This window comes from Mustela lutreola, chromosome 7, assembly GCF_030435805.1.
Source record: "Mustela lutreola isolate mMusLut2 chromosome 7, mMusLut2.pri, whole genome shotgun sequence".
Classification (NCBI taxonomy): Eukaryota; Metazoa; Chordata; class Mammalia; order Carnivora; family Mustelidae; genus Mustela; species Mustela lutreola.
In genome coordinates, this window is record NC_081296.1 from 24,688,294 (window position 1) to 24,714,250 (window position 25,957).

Consider the following 25,957-nt stretch of genomic DNA (forward strand, 5'->3'; position numbering starts at 1 on the left):
GGTTAAACTGATGTGTTCAGTTTATAAGGAAAATGAATATAACTGTACACTTAAGATTAAAACTTTTCTGTGTTTCCTGTTGTGTTATATACAGGTGAATAAAACATGCAAAAATGACCTTTTAACCACTTCTAGGTATGTATCTTATAGACTAACAGTTCTCAATTTGGGGTGATTTTGCCCCCCTACACGGAATTTGACAATGTGTGAAGACATTGTTTTGGTTGTCACATCTAGGGGATGCCTGACTTGCAGTGGGTAGAGGCTAATGTTATTAAATATCCCATAGTGTATAAGACAGCTGCAGCAAAGAATGACTTCAGTAGTGCCAAAGTCAGGACACTCTGCTATGGATAAACTCAGCAGTAATGACAAAAAGAAAAATAATAAGTTACAGTGAAGATAAGAGACTCTTATCTATAGGAAACAAACTGAGGGTTGCTGGACGGGGTGGGTAGGAGGGGAGGCTAGGGTAACTGGGTGATGGGCATTAAGGAGGGTACTTGATGGAATGAGCGCTGGGTGTTATGTCAATGGTGAATCACTAAATTCTACCCCTCAAACTAATAATATACTATATGCTAATTAAATTTAATTTAAATTTTAAAAAGTTACAGTGGAGAGTCCTTCAAGATACCTTACCCAGGTGGCCAAGGTTAACATCACCAGGACAACATTCCCCATGTCTCTACAGGGAGTGTGTTCCAGGGGATGCCTGAAACCATGGATAGTACTGAACCCTACAGACACTGCTATTTCCTATATATATATATATATATATACCCATGACAGAGTTTAATTCATAAATTAGGCACAGTAAGAGATTAAGAACTATTATAAAACAGAACAATTATGACAATATATAATAAAAGTGTTATGAATGTGGTCGATGAGTCTTATTGTATTCACCCTTATGATGACGTGAGATGATAAAAAGCCTACATGATTTGATGAAGCATCACATCATCACCTAGGTATTTTGACCTGGGGACAGGCTACGACTGACCTGACCACAGGTCAGAAGGAGGATCAGCTAGCTGCTTCAGACCACAGTTGACCATGGGTAATGCGGATAAGGGAGTACCACTATAACAAGATGTTACGTGTTACAAGATGTTACAATCATGCAGAACCTCAATATAATCATGAGAAAACAGCAGGTAAACCCAGATTGCAAAATAACTGGCCGGTACCGCTCAAGTGACAAGGTCATGAAAGACAAAGACCAAGGAACCACCACAGACTGGAGAGACCAAGGAGACAGGACTAACTAAATGCAGAACAGGATTCCAGTACAGAAAAGGGGCATTGGCAGGAAAACTGGTGACATCTGCATGCACTTCAGTGAACAGAATTGTACTGGGATTATAACCCAGTTTTGATAATGGTTTTAGTGTACTGTAAGATGCGGACACAGAAGGAAGCTGGGGGGAAAGGTATACACTTACTGTACTATTTTTGTTCCTCTTCTTTAAATATAAAGCTACCTCACAACAAAAAGCTAAATAACATAGTTTGTAGTTAAAAAAAGAAAAAGAAAATGGATGGGGCAACTCTACTTACACAGGGATTGAACAACTCTAAAACGTCCTTAAGAGAAAAAAAGCAAGACACACAATAGCACAATAGGATGCTCATATTTGTATGAAAAAGGAAATCTACAAATGTTTTGAATTTCACACCTTGCGCATACATTGCTTATTCGGAAAACAGACTTGATTCTGAAAAGTCACACTGATAACCAAGCATCTGTGGTGGAGGTGGTCTTTGCTACAATGACTTCATGCCCACAATGCTTATTTACAAAGTATCAATCAGATAAACGTGAAAATGGCAATGTGGCTTTTCTGGAGTGAATTCTTTCTTTACAGCCTCAGTGCCACTGCCTCATTCAAGTTCTCTTCCTTTCTCATCTGGACAAATGCAATCATTTCCTGTAGGTCTTCTTGATTGCAGTCTTCTTCATGATCAATGTATCTGCAAAATCTCTTTGGAAACACAGATCTCAACTTAACCTCAATACCCATCGCTGTCTGCAGGACTCACTTAAAATCCCTGTGACACATCCCTGCTCCTCACTTAGCTTCTGCCCCCCCCCTCCCCGTCCTCTCCCTGCCATCTCCATACACCCCTGTCCTACGTGCACCTGACTACCCACATTCCACAGCTCCTCTGTGCCCCCGGGTCCCAGCACGGGTTGCTGTTTCTGCTGGGAGAGCCCACTTCGCTGCAAGCTGTATCATGCCACATTGGAGAACTAAGGTAGAGAGCGAGCATGACCTGTGCCTGCCCTCGGAGCTCATTGCAGGGAAAGAACCAGAAATGAAATAAATAATCTGAAGAGAGCGACAGGAAATCATTCTCTGTATTCTTCAAGGCCAAATCCAGGAGCCCCATCTTCTGTAAAGTCTTTCCTTCTTTTCTCCATTCTCACCAGGAAGAACCCATTAGGGTTCTAAAAACACTCCACCTCCAACTGGTTCTTCTGAGTGACTGTCCCATGTGTCTCACCTGCTACCTCTCTGGCTCCCCTCCATCCTGAACTCCTGGGGAGGGGACATGCACTGGCTGTGTTTCACTGCCTCCTCCTCTCATTAGCTGGAGGATAATACAAATATTAGTATCCTGCCATGCTATTGTGTATCTTGCTTTTTTCTCTTAACATTTTAGAGTTGTTCAATCCCTGTGTAAATGGAGTTGCCCCATCCTTTTTCTTTTTCTTTTTTTTAACTACTGATTGTGCTATTTCGCTTTTTATTGTGAGATAGCTTAAGACTTAAAGAAGAGGTACAAAAACAGTACAGAAAGTATGTACTTTCTACCCCCACACCGCTACCAGCTTCCCTCTGTGTCAGCACCTTACAGAATCCTAAAACCATTATGAAAACCAGGATATTAATTCCAGTACAATACATGTGGAAGCACACAGTACCCACGCAGACAAGCCTCGCTGAATGAGCAAATGAATTAATCAACGAATGAACAAATACATTCATGAGAAGGCCATGCACTGCTCTGACAGCATAAGGGAAGAGCTAACATACTCTAAGAGTTTACTGAGTTCAGGCTAAGTACTTTATCAGAATTATCTCATTATCACTCATACCACTTAGGAGACAGAAACAATCACTTGTCACACCTTGCAGTGACCTACCCAAGCTGTGGAGCTGGGAGGGCCCTAGAACATATCCTCTTATCCACTGGTTTTAATACTGCCTCTTGATGGGTCCTCCTCTGCTTTGTCCCCCTACAATCTCGCACCCTCTCCATCAACCAGGAACATGGGCTCTTCACATCACTGTCTCCTATTTGCAGTAGAATGGAATGTTTTGGGCCCTGAGCCCATAATGTTCTGTTTGCAAGCATCGCTGGGCTACATAATCTTGGCTCAAATGAAATGTACAGTCACTCAAGTCACATCAGGGGTGGGAATGCACAGGCTTCCCCAGCTCCTGCTCCAACAAACAGAAGAAAATAGGGCAATCAGCTCGAGACCTACTCCTGCCTAAGAAGAATAAAGGAGGATCGTGTTTGTCATGTACAGGTAAAATTTTATCCTGCCCTGGATTTTAACTTTGTGTTAAATGGTGAAAGTATCAAGTTTTATAGGGGGAAAAAAGTGAAATAAGGTCAGATGGGAGAGGAAAAAAAAATATATAATAACAACCACCACCATCACCACCACCAAAAACAAACCAAAAAATCCCAAAACCAAACCAAACCAAACCAAAGCAAACCAAACCAAACCAAACAGCAGTGGAAAGCTACTGGTCTGGGATGAAGAACAAGGAAAATGAAACAGCTGTCTGGTTCTAGCATCTGTTGCCTCCCTGGCTACATTTAAGGTTTGGCAAAAGTCGTATCAACTGCATTTCGCAGCCGAGAGCCTCCAGCGGCTGCAGGACAAGCACGCCAGTGCCAAGCTTTCCTCCCATGGCGTACTGTGAAAACACAGGCAAGGTCTGAGTTCCTCAGGAGACAGCACTGTTCCTGCATTCAAAGCTTTACAATTTTTCTGCCACTGGCAGTGTCTAGTGTCCATTTTAAGTGCCAGGGAGGTTGTTTTGATACTCTTCCTCACCAGGCACCCACTGAGTGTTTGGAGAACAGCTCTGTCTCGCAGCCATACCGAAGGCAATGGTTATGTAAAAACCCTCAGAAATGTGTTGCTGATAACACCAGCCAAAAGGGAGATAAAATAAGAGCTGGATGAAAAAGTTACTAATCCAAAATTTCCACAAGTACTACTGCAGTTTGAAGCCTTCCCCCAGGCTGGTATGCCAGCCCCATTTCTGGAAGGCTCCCTGAGCCCTGAGGTTGGTCACTCCTTCCATGTCCCGTGGGTCGCAGAGACAGTTACCTGGCTGGGGCCACCTTGAGGAAGAGAGGGGATGTCACAGGGTGAAGGCAGGGTGGGGGCATACAGGCACTCTGCTGGCAAGGGGTCAGGGGACAGGGGACAAGAAGTGGCAGATAACCACACAACTTGCAAAGTCTGGAGAGCTCTCTGAGGAGGCAGTCTACTGTAAACTTCCAAACACTTCTGGAAAATTGGGGCCTTCTGCTGCCAAAGCCCAACAGTTTTGAGAAAGGCTACAGATGCTGGGCAGGAGGCTGAGACTGAGGCAGGCAGGACAGCTTTCAACCTGGCACCCAACCCAATGTCCTACCGCGTGGCCCCGTCTGTCTGAGAGGGGCAGGGCAAGGCTCTGGCTCGGGCCAGCCGCCCACTCTGGCCAGGTACTCAGCATTAAAGTGGCAGGTCTCATTTAGATAGGCAGTTCCCAAGCCTGGCTGAGTGTGAGATTTCCCCCAGGAAAGCTGTTTTCTAGAGACTCAGAGACTGACGATCTGGAGGAGAGCGTTCAAACTTCCGACTTTCTCTGGAGAAGCTTCTAATGACCCATCAGGTGTAGAAGTGACCAACATGAGAGAAAAGCACCTGTAGTTCCAGGTGGAAGTTTGACACTCTGAGCTTCCTGGACCCCACCAGGACCTCTAGTCATTAAGACGCCTGTAGAATCTCTATGAGATCTGGGAAAGTTCGCAAAGAGCCTTTCCATCCCTGCAACTTGAGGTGGCGGGTGGGGCAGGGGGGGTGAGGTTGTGACAAGAGAGAGAGAGACTGGATGCTGGAGAACAATGCCTGGTGTTCCTAAGGCAGCAGGAAGAATGACGGAAAGAAAGAAAGCACAAGGAAAGATGCAGAAAAGAAGGACCAACCAACAAGACTGTCAGCTAAATAGTGTCCCCTCTGCCACTGGCTTCAGGACAGAAAACAGTGGTAGTACTACCCCTTCCTGAGTGCACAGCACATGTCATTTGTTACTTAGCCCTTATAATGGTATGTAAGTAGAGCTCCCCCACCCCATTTTGTAGACTGGAAAACTGAGGCAAAAGAGACTGTGTAACTTGCTCAAGAGGCAGAGGCAGGAAATGACCCTGGGTGCCTGATTTGGGAGGCGACCTTCTTAAGCACTGTGTGATAGGAGCAGCAGCCCCATGCTGTGCAGAAAGGCCAAGAGAATTAGAGGGGGAGAGCAAACAATAGAGAGAAAGAAGACATAAGACCCTTAAATCCCAATTACCATTCTAGACACTCTTGCCTTCCTGAAACAAGTGGCCTACAGCTTCTGTGCTCAATGCTTTAAAAAAAAAAAAAATAGCATGATTGGCACATGCCTGTCCATTGCAAATGTCATGATGTGTAGGCTCACCCTTGCTCAAGTCAGTTAAAAGGCTGGTGTTCATCCCTTCCCAGCACTACCTTCCTCTCCAGGTGGGGCTGTCATACACAGGCTTCAGGGCAATGATGGAATATGTTGCCAAGAAGATTGTTGGGCTAAAGGTGAGTAGTCATTACATAGCACCTTCCAAATCAGAATCTCCAGGAACCAGGGTGATGTGGGGGGGGGGGGCAGATAAGTATCTTTCATGCAGGAAAGAGCTGGGGGCTTTAAGAGACTGTGCTCATTGTCATAAGGTTGTCCTAACTCTGCATCTCTTCCTTCTGTCTCCAGGAGCCATGTGACACTCTGCCTTTCAGCTATCTACCTTGGGCTCTCTCACCCTCTGCTCCACCCAGCAGGATATCTGAGCCCCAACAGCTTTAAAGTCTTGTTAAATAGTGCCTTGGCTTTCTAGTGACTTTCCAACAGAGACAGGAGGAACTTGTAATCATAAAGAAGATGGACCAGGCTAATTGTGTAAAGTTCATTTCCCCTTTGTAATAAATATTTACCATCCAATGTTTATAACTTTTATGTTTGGACTTTCTTGAAATGCTTTATTGAATTAAAAACATCACATTACCATTGGCTAAAAGAGGAGACAGCTATATTTGCCAATAATTGCTGCAAGAAATGCCAGCTATCGATGCCAATTTTTTTTTTTTTTGGTAGTTCATATTTCCATAGACAGCTCTGAGCCTTACAATACCAGTATTTTGCAGACAGACATGGATGTAATGGTGATGGTGTGGGGATCTCCAGAGCCCTAGACATGAAAATGGACCGCATTTTAATTTCTCTGGACTCTCTAGTATGCAAGTCTTTAAGAAGGCAAGAAGTCTGGTTAATATTTGAAGCTAGGCTGCTCCCAAAGCAACTGTTTTTCCCCAAGTTATTTACCCAATGCCTCTGAATGCAGAAGTGGCTTGTAATTTTGATTGATCTTAAAGAAAAAAAAAAAACCAAAACTACACAAAGTTGCAGTCAGAAGGAACTTCTATATTTAAATTCCAACTAAAGAAGAGGAATAGCTCATGGCAAGCCAGCACTTCCTGCTGGAGACAGATGGTGGCCTGCCATGGCCTAGCACTCAGCCTTTTGCTAAGAGTCACCTGGGGAGCCTATAAACACCTTTGCAGAATAATATTTGTCAATGCATAATTACCGAATTCATAAGATTGTAAAGGAAACAACTAAAGTATAATCCAAAATACAAAAATAAATAGTTCAGTGACCCATGTGTTTCTTTGTCAACATGTTACCTGAGAAGATGTGGCCCTGGGTCTAATAACCACTGTCATTTTAAAGATTACTTATTTGAGAGAGACAGAGACAAGAGAGTAAGCAGGGGGAGGAAAACAGGGAGTGGGACAAGCAGACTCTTTGATGAGTAGGGAGCCTGATACAGGGCTTGATCTCACGACACTGACATCATGACCTGAGCAGAAATCAAGACTCAGATGCTTAATCAACTAAGCCACTCAGGCGACCCTAACCATTGTAATTTTAAAGTAGCGGTGAGTGTAAATGGTAACCTGAGATAGCAGCTACACCATCATGCAGTATGAAACTATCTGGGAGTCCTAATCCCAAGGCAATCATGGGTGCTGCTAAGACTGTTGTGGCTTACTGCCAACATCCATGGTTGAAGGAAACTACAGTTGAGCCTTGAACAACACCGGCATAGGGATGCTGACCCCTGACACCACTGAAAGTCCTCATGTCACTTCTGACTCCCCCCAAACCTGACTATTAATAGTCTTCTGCTGATTGGAGGCCTTACCAATTACATAAACAGTTGATCAGCACATGTTTTGTATGTTACCTATATTATATACTGTATTCTTTATTTTTTTTTTTAAGATTTTATTCATTTGACAGACAGAGATCACAAGGAGGCAGAGAGGCAGGCAGAGAGAGAGGGGGGAAGCAGGCTCCCTGCTGAGCAGAGAGCCTGACGTGGGGCTCGATCCCAGTACCCTGGGATCATGACCTGAGCTGAAAGTAGAGGCTTTAACCCACTGAGCTACCCAGGCACCCCTATTATATACTGTATTCTTACAATAAATCTAGTTTAAGTACAAGTCAATGTTAAGAAAACCATAAGAGAAAAATACATTCAGGAGTGCCTGGGTGGGTCACTTAGTTAAGTGTCTGCCTCTGGCTGAGGTCATGATCCCAGGGTCCTGGGCTGGAGCCCTGCATTGGCTCCCTGCTTTGCAGGGAACCTGCTTCTCCCTCTCCCTCTGCCTCTTCCTCCCGGCTCATGCTTGCTTGCTTGCTCGCTCTCAAATAAATAAAATCTTTTAAAAAAGAGAAAATACATTCATAGTACTATACTGTATTTATTTTAAAAAGTCCCACATATAAGTGGATTCCTACAGAGCACACCCGTGCTGTTTAAGGGTCAACTGTACTCATTTCAGTTACAGATTGGAAAAAGATAAAGATGTAAACCTCCATCATCCTTGTTCACAAAACCTCTGAAATCTATCCGGCAGCCCCTGGTTCAGAACCCCTGCTTCTGTACAATAAAGTTGTGTCCATGAGAAACATAACCCTCTGAGATGATAGGCATCCACCTTCTGCCGGGATCAGCTTTGGTTCCTCATAAAAGGCAGAAGCAAAATGAAAACTTTCCCCACTGGTAGTCATGGTGGTTAGTATTTTTCTGAAAATATAATCTCTCTAGTTTCTTTTCTTCTTATTTTTATGGGTCTCTATTCCAGAAAATGAAAAAGAAAATGTTCAACTCCTCAGCACTGGTGTGTTTTGTGGTTTTCTTCCCTTGGCGGTGTCCAACCTTGGTTACGTTTCATTATTTTTGTGTGTGTGATAGGCTTAAAGTTCTAGAAATTTCTAACACACACACACACACACACACACACACTTTCCTCATGGATAGTTCAGGTATTTTTCCAACCTACCCCCTACTGCTCTGCAGTAATATCCACTGAGGGGCTTGCCATCAACAAGTTTTGGGAGATCCTGGACCTGAGAACAGGGACAGTGTTCCCAACTTAACAGTTGCATGAGTGTGGTTTGTAAAAGAAGAGGTTCCTCCAGATTCTCAGAGCTGTAATGGCTTTGTGATGTTCATTGCCCTATAATTCCTGGCTGAGTGTTTTTCTTTCTTTTTCACACCATCCAGAAAGTAGTACCTTTTTTTCCTATTAAAGGAAGCCTCACGTGATTTGGAGGATCTTGCTAAGAATTCTGCATCATAGTTCATCTCTGAAATAATCAGAGACACTTGACATGTCATGATATCATGGGCATAATTCTTGTGAAGAAATGGACAACTGGAGAAGTGGGATGAGCACAGGGCAACCAGGAGACCTACATCTAAACGGAATACGTCATGGGCCTTAACGTCAACTGCACCATTATTTTAGCAAAATGGAGTATAAATGACTATTGTGAAACATACACTTAGAATCCACTTTATGTAACCTATTTCTAATATGCTTGAGGGGCCACAGGGATAAGCAATACATGTTCACATTTTTTCTTTGTTGGCTTATGAGCTGTAACTTTGCTGTGTTGTTTATTGGTTGACTGACAGGTGATACTATACACTTTAACTTATCACAGTCCATCTTTCTGTGCAATCATTCCACCTCATACGTAGTATAAAACCTTACAGTAGTATATGAACCTCTCTCCTGCCCTGGCCTTTGTGTGAATATCATGCACTTTACTCTTAAGAATGTCATAAACTCTACATTACTGCACTGGTTTCCCATGGCAAATCTATTACTGTTTCTTACTGTCTCTCTAAAAAAAACATCACCATAAACCTCATGATTGAAGAGAACACCAATTTCTCATCATACAGTTCTGGAGGTTGGAAATCCAGAATCAGCTGCAATGAATGGGCTTAAATCAAGGTTTTCCCAGCCTCTCTGGAGGCTTTGAGGGGACAATCTATCTCCCTGAACTTTCCACCTCCTAGAAGCTGCCTTGCTCTTCTTGGCTGATGGCCACCTCCTTGTATGACTCCCACCTTTCCCTTCTGCTACCTATTCTGATCTCCTGCTTCACCCTCACTCAGGACCCTTCTGATTACATCAGGCCCATCCAGGGAATCCAGGAAATCTCCCCATCTCAAGACCCTTAACTGAATAAAACCTGAGAAGTCCCTCTTGTCCTACAAGGTAAAGCTCACAGGTTCTGGGATTAGGACATGGACATCGACCATGATTGTACTCTTATTTTTTCTGTAAGATAATTGTTTAAATGGTCAAGGATCTTTTAAAGACAGTTGAATATACTTAAGTATATCATATATTCACCCATGTAGCCCGTACTTCCAGGGTTCTTCATTTCTTTGTGTACATCTAGATTTCTATCTACAATCATTTTCTTTCTGCCTGACTCAATCCCAGGACCCTGAGATCATGACCTGAGCCAAAGGCAGAGGCTTAACCCATTGAGCCACTCAGGCGCCCCTGCCTGAAAGATTTAATATAAATAAAGCATGGGTTGGCCAGCTATGATTTATCTTAAGCTTTTTCGTAACAGAAAAACTCCATTTCACCTTAATTTGTCAAAGAGATTTTTGCTGGGTATTGATTTCTAAGGTGACAGCTTTTTTTCTTTTTTTCCTCTCAGGACTTTAAAGATGCTGTTCTACCATTTTCCCACCTGCATTGAATAAAAAATATATGCCTTTTTTTTTTTTTAACCTTTGTTTACGTGTTCATAACTTTTCTCCTCTGGCCTTTTTAAGGTTTTCTCTTTATCATTACTTTTAAGCAACTGGATCATGAGGATCATTGGTCTAGATTTCTTCATGTTTCTTTTGCTTGGGGGTCACTGAGTTTCTCGGATCTGTAGACTTATTTTCACCAAGATTGAAATGTTTTTTAGCCATTATTTCAAGTATTTCTGTCCTTGCTCTCTCATTTCCGTCTGGGGGTATTGTGTGTGTGTGTGTGTGTTTGTGTGTCTGTGCGTATCTCCACCTATATCGTGTGTGTTTGTGTGTGTGTGTATCTCAACCTGAAGACCCACAACTCACTCATGCAGTCTTCTATTTCTTTTTTTCTTTCTTTCTTTTTTTTTTTTTATTATTTTTTACAGTCTTCTATGTCTTACCTTTTTTTAATCACTTCATTTTCAAGTTCACTGAGGATTTCCTCTGCAATCTCTCATTTCCCAGCAACAGGGTCTCTTTCATTTCAGACAGTGGAGTTTTCATTTCTAGAGTTTCCGTGGGATCTGTTATATATCTTCCATATCTCTACTTAACATGTTCCATCTTTCTGCTATCTTCTTGAATCTGGATTATGGTTACAATTACTGTTTGTTAATTCTATCTTCTGTGTCTTTCTTGGTCAGTTTTGATTGATCAATTTTTCTCCTCTTCATGGATGTAATTTTCAGCTCTTTGAAGACCTGGTAATTTTTTATTTGATGCTAGATATTGTGAATTTTATTTCATTGAGTGGTAGATGATTTTGTATTTCTACAAGTATTTTTTAGCTTTGTTCTAGGGCCTGCTTAAGTCACCTGAAAACCAGTGTGATCCTTTCAGATTTTGCTTCTAAATTTTATTAGGTGGCACTAGATCAGCATTTAGGACAGGGTTAATTTTGCCACGCTACTGATGCAACACCCTTCTGTGCATTTTACATGAGCTCTGGAGGTTCTTCCCTCTAATGTTTCCAGATGGTCTTGGGTCATCTTCTCACACATACATTGCTGAGTACTAAGCTGAAGACTCATGGAGATCTTGTGCACATTTCTGAGGTTTTTTTCTTTATAAAGGTCTTCTATGGAACCTCTCTCTGTTAACTCTAACTTCCTTGGCCTCTCTGTGCTCCTAGCTCCATTTCTTCAACTCAGGAAGGTTTGTTTCTTCTCAGTTCTCCCTCCCCATGCCATAGCCTCGAGACTGTCCAGGCAGTAGGTCTGGATAATCAGAGGGCTCACCTTATGTGCTCCACATCTCTCATGAATGACAATTCTTTCTTGCTGGATGTCCAATGTAATGGAAAAAAAATCACTATTTCATATAGTTCATCTGATTTCTCCTATCCAAGTACTAACCAGGCCCGACCCTGCTTAGCTTCCGAGGTCAGACGAGATCAGGCGTGTTCAGGGTGGTATGGCCGTAGACTCATCTGATTTCTTAGTTGCTTCAGGTGGGGCAGTAAATCTGGTACCTGTTACTTCATCTTGGCCAAAGGCAGAAGTCAGAATAAGAAACTAAAAGCAACATTGGGACCATAATCATTTTATTACATGAGATCCAATTCAATCCTCAAAGTCATTAAAGAATAATAATGGTTATAAAGTTCATTCTGGCACGGGATTAAAAGACCTTTCTGATTGGTTCTGGATATCTCTGGCTGCCAGAAGACTACAGGTGTTACATAATGCTTTATTTTTCATGCCAGTCAGAAGTTCAATACTGAGAAATGCTGAGCCTACAGATGTACACAGACAGATTTAGTTCTGTGTTCCATGGATGGGAATAAGTACTACCTAGCAGGGTAATAATAACACACATATCAGCTCAAGTACTTGGGTGCTGACATTGTGACAGACTCAGTTCTCGGTACCTTATGTGTATTAACTCACCAGGAGCCTTGGATTTTACCAATGAGGGCACCAATGCACAAATAAGAGACACACAGAGATGGTCACTAGCAACCAGTCACTCACTACCAGATCTACTCTGCTGCTTTGAACAGTTTCTTGCCCTAGAAGGAAGCCACAGGAAAGATCTTTTTGGATCCCTGCAAGACATTTGACAAAGTCTTACATGTATGTTGATGAAACAGATAGTTAACTCAGGTTTAGAGAGAGTCAGCACTTATAATTATACAGGGACGTCTCTAAGAGTTTCTTCTTCAACACAGGCTTATCCATAGGGTCATCAGTAGTTGAGTAAAGTCACATGAAAACTTAAATTTGCTGTTAGGGTTATGGATGGATCCCAGATCAACAATTACTCACGAGCATTTACTATGTGCCAGCACTGAAACAAAGTACTTGGAAAACAATGGTGAGTAAAAGCAAAGATTCCTGCCCTTGAAGGGTTTATCATCTAGAGGGAGATTATCAATAGTTATGACAAGCAAATGAATTATATAGCATGTTAAAAAATGGTAAGTTTATGAAAGTAGGGCTTTCCCTTAGGGAATCAGGAGCGCTCTAAGAGTGGGTGGGAGAGGGTTACCAGATTAACATTTTTAAGGATTTTATTTATTTACTCATTTATTGCGTGTCTGTGAGTTAGGGGAAGAAGCAGAAGGAGAGGAGAGAGAGAGAATCTCAAGAAGACTCCCTGCTGAGCATTGTGCCTGATGCAGGGCTCAAACTCATGACCCTGGTATCAAGACCCACGCCAAAATCGAGTATCAGATGCTTAACCAGCTGAGCCACTGAGGCATCCCTTACCAGATTAAAATTTTAAATTGCATGGTCAGGGTAGGCCTCCTTGAGAAAGCTGAAAAAACAAAACCCCAAAACTCAAAAAAGATGAGGCACTTAGTCACAGGGACAAGTGGGAGGAGAGTATCCTGACAGAGGAAATGGCAGCATGAAGCAGAGCGTGTCCCTGCAAGTTCAAGAAAGAACAGGTAGGCAATTCAACTGGAACGGAGTAGTGGAAAGAAGATGCAGAAGGAAGTGAGGACAGGATGAAGAGGGGAAAGGGCTCATACTAGCACCAAAAGTCAGTGTTACAGGGGATGAGAAAGGAACAATATAACATAGGTACACCCTTCTGTTATACTTGAACACCCATTGAAACACAGATTCACAAAGGTACCACATGAGTAAATTTATGACAAAGCAAGTCTTAGAATCCCTTAGTTGGGGGACACCTGGGTGGCTCGGTCGATTAAGCATCTGACTCTTGATTTCAGCTCAAGTCATGATCTCAGGGTCCTAGAATCAAGCCCCCCCCCCCCTCCATTGGCCTCTGTGCTCAGAGTAGAGTCTGCTTAAGACTATTTCTCCCTCTCTTTCTGCCCCTTCCACTACCCATCCCCTCTCTCTCTCTACTTAATTAATTAATTAATCTTTTTTAAAAAAAAGAAAGAAAAAGAAAAAAAGAACCCTGTAGTGGGGTACTGCCTTAGTTTGGCTTTGAATCGTATGGTGTATTCCAGGCCTAGGGTAGCCCTCCCCAAGCTCTTGGTTCCCAGCTGGCTCCTGCTCTCTTCTCCATCCTTATCTCCTGTGCTTCAGCATGGCATTACCACCATCTGACTGTGTGAGTTGCTGCAATCTGACTGTAAGATTCACACTGAAGGGAGCACCCTTGTCTTGCTAGCAGGAAAATTTCCACTAGCTCCCTGAGGCTGCTGGCCAGCTAGACAGCTGTGCTAACACATGCTCTTTTGCTCCTGCTAGGTACTGGGGAGACAAATGTCCATTTTATTTTAGGACTGGTGAGCTCTCAAAGGAAAGGCAAGTGGGAAAATGTATTTTGTGGTTCCTGGTGAGCTGTGGAAATAAATGTTTGGTTTCCCTATAACTTACACAATGAAAGGATCTCACTTTATATATTTGTATGTTGAGCTTCTAGGGAGGAAAAAAAAAGTAACATAGCTAAGCCGATTATTACTTAACAACATTTCAGTGTCTTCTTCAAACAAAATGAAGCTAGCAAAGAAAAATGAAATACCAGGTCACCTTCCTCCCTGTTGGGGTCTGTCTTTAAATGACTGTACATAGTCTTTCCTTCCTCAGTAATAGACACACCCAGGCTCAGTCTGAAGCCCACTCCCACCTTCCTGGCTGGTTGACCTCGGCCTATTACCTAACCCCTCTTAGTCATCTGTTAAATGGGGTACAAAGTCTCTGCCTTGACAGTTGTCCTCAGGGTTTCAGTGCGTGGAAAGTTCACCCTATCTATGCATTCTCTCTGCCCGGGAACTCATGAGTCCCCAGTATAGGTACCTCCCTCCTCCTATCCCTCCTGGCCCAACTGGTATGCAATCATCTGGCTCCTAAAAGGCAAAAAATGGCAGCAGCTCTCAGGCAGGAAGGGGTCTCTGCCTGGCTTGCCACCCCCACCTCACCTCCAGCCCCACTGCCTCCCCCATCCATCCTGCCCCCGTATGGGCCAGCAGAGCCTGGCCTGCAATATCCCACCAGCCCTGAGGTTGGGCCGAGTGGCTGCTCTGTGTCCTGTGACTCGGCTGGGCACTTCCCTCTTCTCCATCCCCGCTGTCCAGGGCATCTTTACTCTTCCTGAATGCTCAGGGTCTTCTACTGGGGTTCTAGCCACATGGGCTTTGTGCAGACACCACACCATCAAAGGACCCTCTGAAAGCTGGCCTTTCTGATGATTCTGTGTCGTCAGGTACTTTAAAGCAATGAAGGCTGGGACAGGCAAATGGTGCCTCCTGGCTAGCACATGGTATATGAAGAAGCATCTTCATGGTCAAGGCCAGTGGTGAGCACCAGACAAACCAGTGGCAGACTGCCGGGGATGAGTAAATCCTGAGGCTCATTGCATCTCCCCAACGAGGTGTAAGGTACAAGGCACTGGGGTGCACAGTGGGAGATGGCTCTGGAAGGGCCCCTTGCTGGCACCTCTGCAGGGGGATGGGAGAGAAGGATTCACGACAGTGAACAAATGCCCTTCAGGGAAACAGCTAATGGGAAGTGCTGAGGAGGCTCTGCCCCTTTCTGCACCCCAAACAATGGCAGGTTGTTCTCCACCTGAGGACTCTGCCCTGATTTCCTGAACCAACACCCCCAGAGCCAGGAAGCCCTCGAGAGGCAACATCCTACTTCCCGGAGTCCAGACGGACTTGTTCTGCCTGGCTGTGACCCCGGGGTCTCAATCTGGAGGCACAATCCCTGGTGTGTCTGTCCTGGAGTTAGTCTTGCCCTCGGCTCTTGTTCTGGGAACCTGCCCCACCCTCCAGGCTCCTGCCCCGGGACTTGATGCTAACCTGAGCTCCAGCTCTAGGACGGCCCCCCGTGGGCCAGCTGCCACTGGCTCCTGAGTCCTACATGACCCCACCTGGGCTAGTTCTCCTGCTTCTGGCCTTCTGCTCCAGAACAGCACAGGCCCTGGCCCTCTATCTGAGCCAACTGCCAATGGCCGGCTAGCACACCAGCTGCTCTGGCCTCCCCCTGGGCCATGGCACAGACATGGCACCGCCCCAGGTACCCACGTGTCCATCTTGGTACCTCCACCCCCAGAAGGGCCAAGGCATGGCCTGCCATCTGTAGCGCGGTGAGAAAGCATGCACTCTGCAGGCAAACAGACTGAGACCAACCCTTGCTCTCCTGCCTATGAATCAAGCCATTCGGAACGACCGCTTCAACTCTAAGCCTTGGTGTTACCCCCTGTACGCTGGGGAGAGCAGCCCGGGGAGCCTGTGGTGAGGGCTGATAGGCTTACAAATTAGAAGCTCTAGCAAAGGACACACCATGCGGGCATGGCTCAGTAAATGCTAACATCTTGACAGGGTCACTGGTACCACTATTAAATAACCAATATTATTATTTAGTGAAATGTTCCCAACCCGACACATCCCAGTGCTTCGCGGTTCTCAGCTGCCTCCCATAGCTGTCTGGGGTTTGAGATCAGGTGACACCACCTCACTTCCGAGAAGGATGGGGTGCTCCTGTGCAAATGACTGCAAAGGTGTTCCATACGTGCGTGCGTGGATCAGTGAATGTGTGCGTGCATATGCAGGGGTGTGTGTGTGTGTGTGTGTGTGCGCGTGCGCACAAGTGGTGTAGGAGAGCAGTGTCCTCCAAGAGAAGGCAGGCACTCTCTCCTGAGCCAGCCCTCCTGCGGTTGCTTACCTCCATGTTTCGGCAGAAGGTGGCATTGGTGCCAAACAGGATCTGGCACTGCTCGTTGGCGCTGTAGTGCATCCCTGGCAGCTTGTGAGGGAGACGGATGGCATGCCGGCTCCTGGGGTCGGTGACCAGCAGACATGTGCTGACTTTTGACCTGGAATAGCCAAGAGGCAAGCTGACTGACAAGTGGCCTGCCCAGGTTTCTGTTCTGATTTGCCAGACAAGAGCAGGTGAGAAGGCTGCATCTCCAAACTACCGATGGCAGGATGCCCCAAGCCCCGGCACATGGATGGTGCTTTTTGGTTCTTTTTGCTCTTTTTTTTCAACCTGGCCCAATGCAGATATTTACGGCAAAGGCAATGGGAGTTTAGCAACTAGGAAAGGGCCTGAGAAGCACACCCACGAGGCTAATGTACCTTTCTCAAGTTTGAGCATTCTCGGATGAGAATGCTTTTGAAATAGATTCCTAGGGTATTTTCTTAGAATACGTCTCTGAGCAAAATTACTAGGAATGAAGAAAAAAAGAGAGAAGTTAGGGTCATTTTGTTCCATTTCAAATAAAAACCAAGTGCTTATTTCCAACTCTGCAGATTCTCTTGGAGGGGCTGTGGCAGGCCGAGACAGTGGATGGGTCCAGGTATCCCATCCCCGAAAGCTGGCTGGTGGCACGGCCTGCAAAAGACATCAGGACGGCAACCAGGGTGGGAGTGTTCACAGATGTTGAGAGCAACTCTGAGAAACTGAACTGGGGGGCTGTGGCTCCATTAGGAGGTTAAATATTTGAATGCTTTGATTTCTCAATTCCCAAAGCAAGGCAGATGGTCGTGGAAAGGAAAGCCAGCCTCTCACCAAGATTCCTAAGGGGCAGAACTGCACATGAATACACACAGGCTGACACTGGTCCACCTCTCCTGGGCTCTGATATACACAACACTTGAACAAAGGCAGTGGAACCAGCCACATGTGTATGAGCAAATGAAAATGCCCCAGCCTGGTTCACTGACCCTTCTGGGAAAAATGAAACAATGTCAAGTGGCTTACAATATTTCATTAAGGTTCTATGATAACAAGTCCTCAGGAGGAAACAAATTATATTAAAACTAACAAGTCCATTTTTAAGAATTGTGTACCGCTTAATTTCCCTAACTGCAGGAAATGTCACAAAAGAAGACTCAGGATGAGGAGAGAAGGCAGAGTGATATCTTAACTGCCCAGTCCTGAATTCACTGGGTGCTTTAATGTGTTACTGAACTACAAATCTTCATAGGCAGGTAAGATTCCCTGAGTTCCTTTTGTCTCCACGGAGAGGACAGATAACTCCAGCTAAGTAAGGAAGTGATTAGGGTCTGTCCATCTAATCTGTAAGTTTGTCCCTGAGGTCTTGACACTAAGGGATGCTTATGGTACAGGAGCTACAACCTTGTTTGACAAAGGTCTGAAATCAGACGGCCAGCTCTTCCATGAAAATCTGCGAGTGGAATGGTGCAGATATATTCTGGAAAGAAAGTGACAGTGAGATAGACAGAGCGCATGCCCACATGAGAGGGAGGTGAGCGGGCCTCGCTCCTCAGCAAATGTGTTCCCTATCAAGGGAAGCAGCCTGAACATTAAGGAAATGTCCTTTTGCAGAGCAGCCCAGGGACACTGCTAAGACGGTGTCCATCCAGGGTCAAAAATACTGCAGAGAAACACGATGGGGTTCTTTTCAAGTCACAGTCACCATGTTGACATTCAATCAAGCAACAAAACATTTATGAATAACAGTTGAATGCCCTGCATCATACTGGACACACACTTGGGAGGAAGTCTTGGTCCAATAGGGGAGGTTCTTACTGACCGCCTCTTTACCAGTTCACAGTTCTAAGAGACTCATTTCTCCTTCCCATACTTGCTAAGACTCCAACTGTTGTGTCTTCTGGAAGTACTTTCAAATGTAGCGACTGTATAGAATGATTCAAAGACTTACTTGAGGAAGTTTTCAAGGTCATCGCGACTGCATGAGGACCAAGAGAGGTCGCTGGGGTTCCGGCCTTTTACCCACTCCCCTGACATGATGTGGGATCTACCAGCACAGGATGAGTGGTCATCATCATGGTTCATCCCCAAGCTGCCCGAGGGAAAGGAAAAGGAGAGAGGGACACTTAGACTATAGGCTTTCACATACTAGGCTAACTTAAGTCAAACCTGAGAGACCAAGAGTGACACAGGCTGATACTCAGTACTTGGCTATCCTCAACAGAGAAGACTGACAACCACAAGTTCATATAGAAACAGGAGGATGATTTCCTTACTTCATGAATGAAGACCAATGAAGCACACAGAACACCATAGCATTTGCTAAATGCATGAAAAAATGAACAAATTACATTCACTGTGGTATCATAGTTCTTAAACTCTAAGTTTCTGATGATTACACTTGCTTTTTGACACTCATCCAGACTTTGGCTTACATAATATCATGGGTGCAAATCTTCAAATCAGTGAAAAATGTGGCTTTTCTATCTTTTATATCACATCATTATACCTGGGCCTACCAAGATCATACCTGTCAACCTTCCCTGCCCCAGGGTACCTAACAGACACCAGGATGCCTATCTAGATGTATGTGGCCCTCCACACACTATAGGCTGAATGATGGTCTTAGTTTGCACATCTGCTGTCACTGGGATAACCTGGGACACAGAACATAGGAGATCAGAGGGCCCAGACTTTGTCGATCTGTGATTTCCAGGGCAGAGACTCACTGTGCTCAAGGATGCCCATCCTTTGTCAACAAGCTCAACGGAGACGATATGCACCTACCTTCATTCAAAAATATATAAGAGAAGTTTCCCAAGTGCCAGCTAATGGACTAGAAATAGAACAAAGAATGATACATGATATGCCATCCTTGACATCAGATCACTGTGAGCCTGGGCAAGGAGAAGATACAGAGATAACTCCAAAAAGAAGTTCTAAAGGCTTCTCCAGAGCCACTTTTCCCAGTTTCCATCACATGTCTCTGACCATTTTCCATCAATTCCCCGTGTTGGCTACTTAATTCTGGTATTTCTCAACAGAGACCCACCTGTTTTTACTCTACATGCCCTCTAGATCCGTCCATACGCTTGCCTACAAGACACAGCCTTCACCGCCATCACATAGAGTTGGATTAGTCAAAACTTTCCACATCCTTCTTGAAATATACCAGCAGGCCCTCATGCTCCTAGGTCTCCAGGCTAGCTGGGCACTCTCTGCTCACCTATGCATTTCTGCTCCTATGAGTCAAGAGTACACTTAACCTGGGCTTCTCAAACTTAATTATGTCACTAACACCTGTGTCAGTTAACACAGGTGGTCACATGTTGTGCTAATCAATGAAACAAGAAAACAAAAGCTGTTGTTTTCAGGAAAACTAACTTAGTGAGTAGCTAAAAATAGCCCACTGCCCACCTGGGGGTGGGCAAGACAAGTGTAAAAGATAAGGGCGGAAAAATATAAAAATCTGCGCGCTGGCCCGCTTCATAAGGGTCTTTTATGTTCTACTCCATCTAGAAAAGAAAAAAGAAAAAAAAAACCACCCTTGGATTTGAACTCAATTCGTTACAGTTGCAGCTTGTGTGATGAAGGTGATATGTTAAGTCCAGTTAGCAGACACATGCCCTCAAAGAAAAAGCTTTCACCCCCACCATGAAATTGGTGAAAAAATTTAACATTTCCATGGCATAAACTAAAACAAAATATAGAAGGCACCTAAGTATAATTTCTTTACATTTCCCCACTTGGACCAATTTTTTTGGTCAGTTGGTCAAATGACTAACTACTATCCTTTCAGAAGAAAGCACACCGGTGGCGTCACCTTCGTGTGGATGGCCACATTGTGCCATGGTCCGGACTGCTCTACTAGACCCTACCCTCAACAATGCCCTCCCTCTGCGTTTCCCAAAGGCTCTTCCAGCTCCCCAGATTCTCTCAGGGCAGCATTCTAACCCAGTTTCTCCACCAGTGACTGGCACAGAGTGGGCAATCCATGCATATTTCTTGGATGAATTATCTATTTAATATGGGGGAAAGCAACACAACATTGGAACATCCATTATCCATTACAGGGGTGCTAAGTCATGCAGTGGCGGCTCATTCAATGGAATGATGCGAGTCTTCTCTGCTTAGACAGTCCTGCCCTGCTGCCAAGAGACCAGGTAGGTATCCGGTTAAAGCAAAATGAAGAAACGATAGATTGCCCCAGTAGTCTGACCAAGAGAAATAATTTAGATATATTTCCAGTAGTTACTTAGCTGAATGAATCCTCTTTTTCAATGCCACGACTCAGTTTTAAATTTTTTTTCCTGCTCGTTATCTATCTATACCTACCTATCATCTGTCTATCATCTCTTTGTTTCGTGTTAACATTTGAAGGAACTAGTTGATTTTTCAAGTGCATTTATAACAGAGAATGTTAAAAGCCATCTTGCATTTGATTTAGGGTTTGATTTGAGATCTTTACATAAAACTAGTGAGAGCTTTCAAATGGATCTTGTGAAAATGTTGAGGGATTTCAGTGAACTCTGCTCAGTGTGTAGAGGAGACAGAAATAAAATGTCTCATGAAAACGTGGCTCCATCACACCTTCGGTGACAAGGTGTAAGCACAGCAGTGGACCAGGTGAAAGGGCTTTGTCGTCAACCTCGGAGAACCCAGTTCTACAGAGAACCAACGTGTGAGTCAGTTGTTCATCTGGCTTTGCGCTTTTAGAAGCCGGTTCCCATCATCCCAGGCTGGGAGCTCCAGAGCGGCCACCAGATGGGTTTTTTCAAACAACAAGGATGCCGTTTGGGAAACCACAGTTGGGGGAGATCCAAGCCCTGGCAGAGTGGCCTCACCACAGATGGAGGAATGTTTCCTTTGTGACCACTTCTAAGTTTTCTCTGGTGGTCAAGTTGGTTGTAAAATGAAAGAGGCTCCTTTGCTCGCACCGCCAGACTCTGCTGGCCAGAGGGCCTTGTCTCTCAGAAGACAGAGTTCTGTTTAAAACAGTTGTTCAGAAAAGCTGGCTATACCATCCATAGTTGTGGGCCTGCACAGTACGTTATGTGAGCGTTTCAGGATGCTGGCCCCAGAGGAGGACTTCCCCAAGGAATGTTCCAGTCAGCAAGATCAGCCAAAAGTAGGATTCTTGGATTTCTGGAGCCTGTGTCTAACACAGGTCATGCTTGATCTGGTTTAAAATGTTCAAATGCTAACGAAGTGCCTCATAAATTTACAGCTAGATGAACTAGCATTGGGCTGGGAGTCTTGATGTTTGAGGTTTACATAAACTACTGTTTAAGCTATTTTTAGATTAAGTTCAGGAATACTTGACTGAGTAATGTATGTTGTTTTAGATTTATGTCCCATGGCATCTATTACTTCTGGCAACATTATATTTAACAAAAAATGGGTAGCATTAAGCACACATGCTAATTCTAAGTAACAGTAGGGTTAAGGATACAGACAGACCTCACGTCACACATGACCCAAATTTATCAGACACAATAACAATTTAATGGCCTTGAGTTGATTTTTATCTTAAAGCAAATAACACACTGCTTCTGTACTTGCCTTAGGAAATCTGATAAATACCACGCAGGGAGTTCTAAGAGAAACCCTACAATGTTCAACCCCTCCTAGCTACACCCTAAATTCTGAAAAACCATAGACAGAGTTGGGTGTTCTAGTTCTGGGCTTGGTGTATCTGCCATGCTGAAAGCTTTGATTTTGCCTGGCTCTGAGCCTACTTGTGGAAACTGTTTCTGAGAAGCAACTGGGATTTTGACATCACGTATGCAATCAGGTCCCACCTCCCCTCAAAGTGGTCTTGCCTGGGAACCTAGGGAAACGGCTCCTGCAATGTAGCCTCTCCACTGAAGGGGTTCTCAGGCAGTCCAGGCCCTATCCCAGTAGCCCTGTGGGCAGAACGACAGTCCCTTTTCAGGAAACACTCACTGATGCTACAGTAACAGAAATGGCTCGTGCCTCATTTCTAGGAAATGAGAGACAGCTTTTAGTTAATATTACTTAACATGATAATAACCAACAGCCCACCTTTACTTTTCCTTGATAGGAAAATTCTCACTGTCAATACTTCTTTGCCAAGAACCACACGTGCCCTCTTCAGCCACTAAGAAATATCACCTGCACGTGTAGAAAGTCACTAGGGGTAACAGGGTGCACTCGTTTATAGAGGCTAAACTGTCATGATTACCCATAACCTCTTTGAGGGAGGAACAAAACAAGTAGGCAGCAATCACATCGAAATCCTTTCGCCCCAGAGAAGTCTTTGTTAGTTTTTGGTTGTGCACAGGGAAGTGAGCCTGTCAGCTTTCAGGAATTGAGCAGCAATGCAACTTCCAGAGTAGATCTGGGGGTCTCTACAGGTTCAGCTTTACCTCCTACACACACGGGATCATCGCGGGGAGAATGATCCCACAAGCCCACGAAATTCTGAATCGTCAATGGGCGAATCACAATCCACAGAGCGCTGGTGTGAAAACCATTTTGCCATAGTGGATTACACCATAGCGGAGAAGATAGGTAAGACACGTACATTATAAGCCATCTCTCTTCCCTAGCCAGAGCGCTCATGTAAGGAAAACACTCTCGTTCTTGAACTGACACCTAAGGGATTTTGAAGTCAAGTATCTGAGCCAGGTCTGTCCTCTCCTCAGTCTGGCCCGGAACCACGTACGTGTGCACATGCGTGCATATGCGTTTACTCATATGGAAGAGTCACATCAAATGGGCTGTTAATTTTTCGCATAACAAAAATTCAGTTCACTGGTGAGAGAGAGGTAAAGAAAGAAAAAGAAAAGAGAGAAGGAGCATAGCACAGATGAGAGTGCACCTTATTCCGGCAAGGGTGTGCCCCCCCTGCGTGTGTGACAGGGCTAGGTTAGACTCCTCGCTGCCAGCCAGCCTCTTTTTTCTGAGACCATCTTTCTGGGCCGGGTAGACCTGAGCAAGTATCTAGCCTCTTAGTGATGAGGCTGGGTATTCCACGTCTTTGCTAGATGTGGTGAATGAGGTCTGCTTTATATTCTGCCGTAACTGACCTACCTGTGTACATGAAAACCATGGGTTATTGTGATTGGCATCAATGTGGACACAGTGGTTGAAATAGTTTGTCAGATGATTCTCTTACCACATGCAGGTAACCACCACTCTGACTCTTCCCTTTCAATGCTTATACCTCATTTCTTGCCTTATGGAATTGGGCAGATTTCCAAAACAATGGAAAATATTAGTTACCACATGGACATCTTTACCCTGGTCCCAAATCTAATGGAAATGCTCTTAATTCACACACACTGAATATATCTGCTCTAGATTGCTTGTAGGTAGGCAAACTTGATCAACTTGAGGACATTTTCTTCTGAATTATCATTTAAGGATGACTTCCTCACTGCCATTTGAAAGTAAAGATACTAAGACACTCTGACATAGTGGACAGAGTGATGGTCCAAGGATAAAGAGGTCATGGTTGGTGTTAAAGATTTGCCCCAGTTAGCTAGGGGACCCGACACAAGGCTTCAACCATCCCAGGCCTGTTTTCTTAGTTGGAAAGTGAGGGGCTTAAACCAGATACTATGAAAGGTTTTTCAGTTCAGGATGTAATCATTTCATGATTCCTATTCTAGAAGACTGAACACAATTTAAAGTAGAGTTGCTATTCACTCTTTCAGTAAGAGCTGACTGAACATGACCTTGTACCAGAATTTTCAGGGTACCAGTTATAAAGCAATGAGTGGCACAGAGTCCTGCCTGCAGAAAGCCCACAGTCTGGTGGGGATCACAGATGAATCAACAAGCACTCACCCTTGCTGTCCAGTGAAACTTTCCGTAATGAAGGAAAATCCCTATTTGTGCTGTCCATTATGGCAGCCACTGACCACAGGTGGCTACTGAGCATTTAAAACATGCTAGTGTGGGAGAGGAACTAGAGCTCCTATATTATTAAATTTTAATTAAGACCACTATAAAGATCCTCCTGTGGCTGAGTGCTACCGTGCTGGACCATACGGGCATAGGCAATGTGACTGAACTAATTTGAATACCATCAATGGGCCAGGAGAGGTGGATGTCAGCACACTGGCATTAAGAGTATATCCATGCCCACAAATTACTTACAGACTCACAGATTCTGGGAGAAATAAGACAACCCAATGATATACCCAGAGAAGAATTAGTGGCCAGGTATAGATAACAGGAACTAAATGCCATGGACATTTAGAGAAGGGAAAGTTCCACAGGTTATTTCACAGTGACATTTTTTTAAAATTAAAGATTTTATTTATTTGACAGAGAGACAAAGATCAAAAGTAGGCAGAGAAGCAGGCAGAGGGGGAAGAGGAAGCAGACCCCCTGCTAGCAGACAGCCCAATGCGGGGCTCAATCCCAAGACCCTGGGATCATGACATGAGCTGAAGGCAGAGGCTTAACCCCCTGAGACACCCAGGTGCCCCTCATAATGACTTTCTGGATGACCTGCATTTATGTCTACTTTTTCTGCCTGCTGATGGTTGTGCTGATGCCATCTGTGAAAAGCCCTCTAAATCCCTGAGTGTCATCTATTAGAAGAGCCTGAGTTGGAAGAACCAGAGTAGAACCTCCCTGAAGGCTTTACATGGCATCCAAGAAAATGAAAGAATGTCAGCCTAAATTGATTTTGACAATGAGGTGCCTGAAAAGCAAACATAATCTCCAACAGAAAGAGGGATGCCTTTTCTGTGCTATTAAACCTGGGGCATTCTCTGTGTCAAATCAATTTAGTCAAAGAATGACATAACATAATATGCCTTTGCTAACTGAAAAAGTGAATGGGGAGATATAAGGCAGAACAAAGGAGATACTTCTAATGCTGAAAAGTTCTGTGAGGCTCTCTTTAGCTTTTTAGGAGAAGAAAACGCATTGGAAAAAACCATTCTTTTATTTCAAAAGAAGACTACAGAAGCAGTGAGTGCTTCTAAAAACAACCACAGACACAGTGAATTCCATCCTGGTCCCAGAGCCTTCATCCCTGCCTGCTCTGGGCCTACAGTGCAGAAGTGCTCCCTGCCAAGGGCCTGGTGTGACCTCTTGAACCCCAGAAGGCTATGAGGCCCATGTAGACACCGTCAGCTCCAGATGCCAGCATCATTGACATGGCTGAGCTCCCTCCACTCCCCACCCTCCCAAATTGCACAATGGTTTACTGGGACTCCTGTCCTCCTTCATGTCTGTGGTGGGCCCTCCTCTGGCTTGGCTGCAGTAGATGGAGGCACACATGAAGCATGGGAATGAGGCAAGAAAACTGAAGGATTCCATAAAAATCTGTGTTTTGCTCCTTTTCCTGCTTCTATTCTTGCTGGGACCTGCACTCCTACCCCACTGCATATGTGTTTCATGGTGCAAATAACTGTATGTCATCATTGTAAGGGACAAGGAGTTCA

The 25,957-nt window shown here is 44.5% G+C and overlaps 1 protein-coding gene across 6 annotated transcripts in view; it reads right to left on the reverse strand.

Moving 5' to 3' along the window:
* The window catches only part of ADAMTS17 (ADAM metallopeptidase with thrombospondin type 1 motif 17), a 327,760-nt gene that overhangs the window by 143,194 nt on the left and 158,609 nt on the right, over positions 1-25,957 (reverse strand). For all 6 annotated transcript variants that reach the window (XM_059180153.1, XM_059180151.1, XM_059180149.1 and 3 more), the window contains exons 9-10: positions 18,481-18,621; positions 16,518-16,668 (exon numbers count right to left, since the gene is read on the reverse strand). In XM_059180153.1, coding sequence (XP_059036136.1) covers positions 16,518-16,668; positions 18,481-18,621 — 292 coding nt within the window. The remainder of the gene's footprint in view (positions 1-16,517; positions 16,669-18,480; positions 18,622-25,957) is intronic.